Source organism: Haliotis rubra, unplaced genomic scaffold (assembly GCF_003918875.1).
Source record: "Haliotis rubra isolate DU_JTF1 unplaced genomic scaffold, ASM391887v1 Scf187, whole genome shotgun sequence".
Classification (NCBI taxonomy): Eukaryota; Metazoa; Mollusca; class Gastropoda; order Lepetellida; family Haliotidae; genus Haliotis; species Haliotis rubra.
Genome location: NW_025765858.1, coordinates 31,915 through 40,480, shown reverse-complemented (window position 1 = coordinate 40,480; position 8,566 = coordinate 31,915). Strand labels below are relative to the sequence as shown.

The following is an 8,566-nucleotide window of genomic DNA, read 5'->3' as shown; positions in this document are numbered from 1 at the left end:
CTGTCGGAATATCTGAGATGAAGCTGATAGTTATAATCATATTCATTCCGATACAAAATAATCCAGACCTGCTTGGAATATCCAATATATAGAACGGCACAGACTTCATCAGCAACCACGACAAACAGGACGCGGTCTCCCTGGAGCTATAAGGTTGGTAAACAGTACATGTTGGTCTTAAGCTTAGGAGCCTAGGTGTCCTTGGTTTTACCCTGTAACTGTAACATAGAGGGAGAGTGGAATAGTGGAGAACTGTAACATATATTGAGCGTAGTATAGAGGAGAACAGTAACACAGAGGATGTGTGGCATAGCGGAGAACTGTAACATAGAGGGAGAGCGGCATATGGAGAACTGTAACATAGAGGGAGAGCGGCATAATGGAGAACTGTAACATAGAGGAAGTGTAACATGTGGAGAACTGTAACATAGAGGGAGAGCGGCACAGTGGAGAACTGTAACACAGAAGGAGAGCGGCTTAAGGGGAACTGTAACACAGAGGGAGATCGGCATAGTGGAGAACTGCAACATAGAGGGAGAGTGCAGAAGATGAGAACTGTAACATAGAGGGAGAGCGGCATATGGAGAACTGTAACATAGAGGGAGAGTGGCATAATGGAGAACTGTAACATATATTGAGCGTAGTATAGAGGAGAACAGTAACACAGAGGATGTGTGGCATAGCGGAGAACTGTAACATAGATTGAGCGGGCATGAGAGGAGAACTGTAACATAGAGGGAGAGCGGTATAATAGAGAACTGTAACATATATTGAGCGTAGAATAGAGGAGAACAGTAACATAGAGGGAGAGCGGCATATGGATATGTAACATAGAGGAAGTGTAACATGTGGAGAACTGTAACATAGAGGGAAAGTGGCATAATGGAGAACTGTAAAACAGAGGGAGAGTGGCATTATGGAGAACTGTAACATAGAGGGAGAGCGGCATAATGGAGAACTGTAACATAGAGGGAGAGCGGCATATGGAGAACTGTAACATAGAGGGAGAGTGGCATAATGGAGAACTGTAACATAGAGGGAGAGCGCCATAATGGAGATCTATAACATAGAGGGAGAGCGGCATATGGAGAACTGTAACATAGAGGGAGAGCGGCATATGGAGAACTGTAACATAGAGGGAGAGCGGTATAATGGAGAACTGTAACATAGAGGGAGTGAAGCATAGATGAGAACAGTTATATAGAGGGAGAGCGGCATATGGAGAACTGTAACATAGAGGGAGAGCGGCATATGGAGAACTGTAACATAGAGGGAGAGCGGCATATGGAGAACTGTAACATAGTGGGAGAGCGGCATATGGAGAACTGTAACATAGAGGGAGAGCGGCATATGGAGAACTGTAACATAGAGGGAGAGCGGCATATGGAGAACTGTAACATAGAGGGAGAGCGGCATATGGAGAACTGTAACATAGGAGAAGTGAAGCATAGATGAGAACTGTCACTAGGGGCGGCATATGGAGAACGGTTACATAGAGGGAGAGTGGCATATGGAGATCTGTAACATAGAGTAACTGAAGCATAGATGAGAAATGTAACATAGAGGGAGAGTGGCATATGGAGAACTGTAACATAGAGGGAGAGAGTGACATAACGGAGAACTGTAACATAGATTGAGAGTGGCAAAGCGGAGAATTGTAACATAGAATTAGTGTAGCATATTGAGCATTATAAAATAGAGGGAGTGTGGCATAGTGGAGAACTGTAATATAGAGGAAGTGTAGCATGTGGAGAACTGTAACATAGATGGAGAGCGGCATAGTGGAGAACTGTAACATATAGGGAGTGTGACAGATGGAGAAAAGTAACATAGAGGGAGAGAGTCATAGCGGAGAATTGTAACATAGAATTAGTGTAGCATGTGGAGAATTATAAAATAGAGGGAGTGTGGCATAGATGAGAACTGTAACATAGAGGGAGCGTGCCGTAGTGGAGAACTGTAATATAGAGGGCAGGGAACATACTTGCCTAGCGCTTGTGACTGATCAATATGTGAAAGGTATATTCACCTGGAGTATATCGATTACCAACGATACGCAGATATATTACACAAATATTCTCACTTGACCGTGAAATGAGCAGGACGGGTCAAAATCATTTTGATGAATCTGTATTCGTTCAAAGTGACCGATCCACAATGCGACAATGAGATCGATACTACTCCCGATTTACCGTTCGTGTAATTACCAACTTTTACATTCTTTGAAAATGCGTTTCCTTTAGATCAATTAAGCGTTTCCTTTAGATCATAAACCCATTAACAGCACCAGTGGCACCACAGACACTTTGTAGTGGTTGCTAAGCTTATAAGTATACGACTGGCGTTCAAAAAGTAGTCCGTCTCACCTAGAAAATGATACAAATGCAGCTGTTTTTATGTTTTATTTTTCTACACATTATCTGTCAAACTCAAGCAAATTGCTTTTGCTTTGCTAGAGTTTGTGTGTTTGAGATAGGCAGTAGTCCGCTAGAATCAAACGTAGATATTAAAGTGCATAAAAAATCAATTTGAAACTACAAGTGCTTGTTATGTGTTCTATTTCTTGAAGTTTCAGGCCATTGGACCTCAGAACATAGGTTAATGACAGTAATGTGTACACATTGAATGGAAACGATACTTGAAAAAGGGTGATACGAGGACATCAGGTTTGTGATGAATGCTGTTTCAATGCAAAAAAATACCAATTTTGATAATGATAAAAGTGCGCATTTATATTCAGAGGACAACAGTTCAATAAATTTACTGTATGTAGTATTAAAATGATATATAGGCTTTAGGTTTTTACTTCTCAGATGTTTATAGGCACCACATACAAGCACAAAGTGATATTGGTGTTCAATTTCATAAGTTCCAGAACGTAAACAGTAGGCACATAGTCGGTCTTCTTGTTCTATGTTGAGATATCGTCCTTTCTCAATCATGAGGGTGTGGCAGGAGCATATGAATCTTTGTCTGAACATAAGTTTATCCACATGAAGGAGAGATGACTTGAAAATCGAGTAAGCATAAAGTTTAGACTTTGAGTTCATTGAAGTGTGCTATTGCAGAGTCTCTCACTCTCTGTTTGAATTCTGATAGGAAGGTATCGTCATGTCCGGCGTTCTGACACATCCATACATATCCAAATCCATATTGGAAAAGTGCGTTTTTAACGTTGGTAACCCATGAAGTTCTGCCGACATCATAGAGTTTTTTGTAACATCTTGTAAGTCTGTTTAGGGAGTCTTCCGTTGTCCATATGTAAGATTTTAGTGGGAGAGCCATTGTTAGGCACTTCTTCTGTGATAAATATCCTTCTGCACTGAAAGTTGTTAAGTTGTGCTTGAAAAAGTTGTTTAACAAACTATCATTAAAATATTGACACAGTTCACTATTTGTTTCGAGGGGAGGAGTGCAGAGAAAGGGACAGCCAGGTGTGCGAGAAAGGTTGGAGACGGCACAGCAACGGGTTAATGAATCAATAACTTTGTCGGCACTTGTGCACGTGCTTCTTTAACACCTGGCTGTGCCTTTCTCTGCACTCCTCCCTCGTAACAAATAGTAAACTGTGTCAAAATTTTAATGATAGTTTGTTAAACAACTTTTTCAATTTTAGGACATAAATTCTGCAAATAAATGACAGAGTTGGTCTGATGTTTTGATTATGATCAGCATTTCATTGAGTATTATAGGTTGATTAGTTTTCCAGTTAGATTGCAATTCATCGATCCGCTTTTGAGCCAAACGGACTATAAAGAAACTGATTTATTTCACTGCTCAGGTAATCTGTCTATACAGCTGTCACAATGTGTAGTATGTACGGAAATATCGTCGTCTACTTCATTCTGCATAGTCGTCGGCAATGTGGCTGTGTTCAGCAATGTTTCGAAATAATCCTTCCATTCTGTTGCTTTTATTTTATTTGTAGTTTTTTTCCTCTTTTGTGATTTTATTTCCTTCCATAATAAGTTTATGTCATGTTTCACTGATTCCACTTTCTCACGCAATGATTTCTGATAACTTTCTTTCTTCTTATTAAAGTTTGTCTTGAATTGAGCACTCAACGATTTGTAATTTCTCAAACTGATTTCTGTACTGTAAGTTCTGAACACATCCAATGCTACATAATTCTCTGTTTTTAACGCTTGTAACTCACTGTCCCGCCGGTGTACTCTCATTCTGCCTACATCTCATTCTGCCTACATATACGCAGTGAATTTAGAAGCTTGCGTCAGTGTTGACGCAATGCTACTGGGACCTTAGTTCGGATAATCTAAACTTTTAAAACTAAATGTTTGCAAGTTAACTGCTGATTAAATACCTGACCTTGATTTTTGTCGTTATCAAATAATTACATAATGATGTCTTGATGAAAGTTCGAAACTGAAGTTGAGTCCCAAAAACATATCCATGACTCCCTCTCATGACACCACGACCACGGAGTCATGATGACTCCTAAACTTTTATGGCTAGGGCAAACACTTAAAATGGAAGCTTTTCAAACATGGAGAATATAGCTTAGCTGACTAACATTTGAACGCCTATTCTATTCATGGACCTAGTTTCCCCAACACCCACCTGAACAACCTTCAACCGTCATGCAGCCTATGGAAAATCAAATTAATCCACGCTCACCGCAGGGAGTATTTAATTCTATTTCCTTCGTTATATAGTCACACCTGTAGCGCAGCTGCTGGGATATTGTCTATGTGGACAACTTTCTTCATTGCGTCACCTGCTTTGCAGTTGAAACCGGGGATTTTGGTGTTGTATTACAGGATGTGCAAGAGCTCAGCGTTAGGTGGAGACTGTTACAGTTGATGAAAGTACAGAGGCCTAGACCAACCTTGCCACGCAATACATTGCTGTCTACGGCCGTTTCCATCGGTGATTAATTTGAGATGAGGAGTGGACAGACTGCATGGTGAAAGTTTTAAGATATCACAGGCACCTGAAAAGACCGGTCAACGGAATGGTTACGGCACGAAGGACCCATAACTGAATGTGTTCCTGTAAAGAATTGTCAGTAGATACCCGAGCTCTGAGTCCTTTATGTCACGAGATGAAGGGTTAATCACTGACTGTGTTCCTGTACAGGATTATCGGTACTGACGCCTTTAGTGCCACGTGTCTCAATATGAAGGGCCCTTCAATGATTGTGATCCAGGAACGGATTATCAGAGGTAAGTTACTGAACCAATATCTGCTAAAGTTGAACCTTGCAGTAGTTGGTTGGCTTCTTTTTAGAAGACAAAGACAAGCGTATCCCCCTTTATTGAGTTGTTGGAATGACGTAGCAATCACAATGACTAATACTACCGTACTGAATGTAACAACAATGTATTTTATATAAAGCTCAACTTTAGCAAGCGTAATTTATTAAAATAATCCTGTTTAATGTTTAATGGACATCGATGTGATGTTAAGTAATTCTAGACTAACGCTTAGTCTCTGAATATAACTTGTGGGTAATAAATAAACCCATTGAAATAAACAAAGAGCCCAATTGATATTGGAAATTCAGAACCTGAGCCTGAGGAAATCTAGACTTGCTTCACTTAGAGGTTTGACATTTGAGGGAGGGCAGGCAGGTAGGAAAAATAATGTGGTTGAGGGACTGTTAGACGGACTAGAGTAATTCATACATCCATACAAACATAGGAGTATACAAGCTGGATTCGTTTTGGATTGGCTATATTGAGAACTGACTTCAACAACTGTTCAGTTTATGGAACGAAAAATGTATACGTTAAATCTCCAGTGTACATTGTGTAATTCTTTTATCCCTTTAATGCTGAGCGCCCAGCATGATAAAAACAGGTAATTCCTCTGGATGTGGAGAGTGCTTTGTTGCTTCTATTTGCAGGCGTTGATCAATGTGTTTCTATTGAATTACCGTTCTGAAAGTACTATGGAGATTAACATCAGTATTAGGGACTGGCTACTTGTCATTGAGGGTGACCCCTCAACATGAAATATTGCAAAGTGTTGCTGGTTTTACCAAACATCCCGAATGAATAAATATTTGCTGTTTTCATTACAACAGGGCGGTGACCTGCATCGAGAAAGTAAGAAAAAGAGGTACCAAAGAAGGTGTTTAACAAGCACAAGTAGAGAAATAGGGCCCCCAGTTGTCACATTCTCTGGTCAACCAAGCCCACATAGATTCTCCCATTTACATATTCAAGTTGAAAATGGGTATTCTCCGAGTGATTCTGAAAACTAAAGTGACAAGGGTAGCAGTTGCTGTCATCTGTGCACAGATCATCTTCCTCCTGATCCTTCTGCTCAGGACGACCAGTACATCGTTCAGAACGTCTTTGAAAGTTCCTGTCAATGGTACAAACAACGCTCCATTGTTAACATATAATGTGAACTCGTTGAACAAAAACATACGATTGGGTACGTCAAAATCGATGTCGACCAGTGCATCTTTGAAAGTTACTGGCAATGATACAAGCGTTGCTTCATTGTTAAGACATCATGCGAACTCGATGAAAACAAATGTACCATTTGGTACTTCAAAATCGATGTCATCTACAAGCCTTAATAGAACCCTTGATTACACATTATATCCATACCGAGATTCTGGAACGTATTGTCATTTGAATGCTTCAAGCAGATGGGTTCCATTTAAATCTGAAGAATTACGCCTTCTCAATCAATGGTATTCCTCAATAGATGATTTCTTTTCAATCAATAACACACAGCCACTGAATCTCCCAGAAGACGATGGTCCCAATTTGTATAAAGATTATGACTTGAAGAAGCCATGGAACTTTACTCTTCCAGATCTGAGTAACGAAGACTTCACATACATAAAAGGAAAGCTTAAATGTTATAAACCAGGCACGTCCAAAGAGCTTAATGTCGGGTCTAACGTGACATGTGTTTGTAGCTCAAGTTATGCAGGGAAACATTGTTCTGTGCCAAACATCGTTAAGACTGCCTTGTCCAAATTGTCTCGCAGTTATATCATCACCCCAAGAGAAAAGCCACGACGGATTATTCTGGTCATGACATTTAATATGGAGCACCATGTTCTCATGCTTAAGATGCTACAAGTGCATTCAGCCGTGGATCTGTTTGTGATACTGGAATCTAACTATACTGGACATGGAGATCCACGGCCGTTAAGGTTATTACACAATTTGAGAAGAGGATACATGAAGCGATTCCACCACAAGATAATGCACGTCTATCTTGACACCTTTCCAGCTGGTGGACGAGCTAATGGTTGGATTGCTGAAACCTACATCCGTCAGCAACTTGCACCTGCTGTAGAGGCTAGAGTCTCAGGGCTTAGAAAAGATGATTTATTCGTATTTATGGACACTGATGAAACACCATCAGTGAACCTCCTGCACTTCCTCAAACTTCACAATGGCTATCCTTTCCCTGTAGGATTTTTTCTTCAAGGTTTTATATATGGATTCTTTTGGTTAAACCAACATCCAAAAATAGTCATCGGTGTGAGTACCATTCAGATGCTTCGAGACGTCTATAAAGGAAGTAGTGATGCAATTCGTGGAAGTAAAGGAGTGATAGGACAACTCCAGAAAGGAAGTCACCCCTGGGGTATGTTTGAAACCTGGCTGATCGGATCACCTGACAACTATGCTGGATGGCATGCATCATGGTTCTCCTCGCCAAGGGAGGTAATCACGAAGCTGACTTCCGCTATTAATGCTGACTTTCCCCGATGGGGAGACTACCCAGACAAATGCACATTTGACTATGTTGCTACTCTGTTTAGAAAGGGGGAATACTTTGATGGAAAGAAGCAATTCAATCAAAGTTGTTTCAACGACATATATGTATTGAAGGAGATTTCTTATCTGTTCAAGTATAAAGGATACTTCAATTTTATGCTACAAAATCCAACAGTCGTGCAGTAACTTACGACTGTATCTTATGTCCCCAGAACGTACATATGTCAGTACAAAAGTGCCTCATATATGTATTATAATGGATTTTACCTTTCGTTAATTGTATACAATTGTTTGTGTGCAATACCTTGTTTGTAAATTGCCATCAAGCGGGAATTAAAAAACAGAAATATTATGTTATTACCCTATCTTTTACTGTGTGCTCTGTGTGTAGAAGAATGACAGAATGTTTGGAATAGCTGTTCTGTCATATCTGTGATGATGGCAGCCAGCGTCAGGTGAGGGAGCACTCTTTCTGAATGGACTTCTCAATTTATTATTCTCTGGTAACACTGCCATAAGATACAATGATCAAAACTAAGTAATCTAAGGTAGTGTTAGGCAAACTAAGCTTAGGCAATTAAACCAATGTATACATTTGATACAAAGATTTACAAAGGTGGCTATACCCTGAAACGCCTCACAATTTTTAAGGTGGTTGTCCTCTGAAACTTCTTCCCTAAGATGTTATGGTCAACAATAAATAACCAAACAAGTAGGCGATAACACGAATTGTTACTTTCAGTAGAACTTTTGAGGAGGTGATTGCCCTTTGGACTCACTACCCCAAAATGCAAACCTTGTCATCTGAGATCATTTGACAAAAAAATGAACTATTTTGAAAGGTATTTTCATTG

The 8,566-nt window shown here is 40.0% G+C and overlaps 1 protein-coding gene and 1 long non-coding RNA gene across 2 annotated transcripts; both read left to right on the top strand.

Moving 5' to 3' along the window:
- On the top strand, positions 1–6,478 carry LOC124274020. Its single transcript, XR_006897813.1, has 3 exons — positions 1–153; positions 4,779–5,183; positions 6,047–6,478. It is a non-coding gene; the product is annotated as an uncharacterized LOC124274020 (long non-coding RNA).
- Positions 6,479–7,028: 550 nt separating this feature from the next.
- On the top strand, positions 7,029–8,069 carry LOC124273996 (beta-1,4-mannosyl-glycoprotein 4-beta-N-acetylglucosaminyltransferase-like). The gene has a single exon (XM_046709328.1). The coding sequence runs from the start codon at positions 7,029–7,031 to the stop codon at positions 7,896–7,898; it is 870 nt and encodes a 289-aa protein (XP_046565284.1). The 3' UTR covers positions 7,899–8,069.
- The last annotated feature ends 497 nt before the right edge of the window (positions 8,070–8,566 follow it).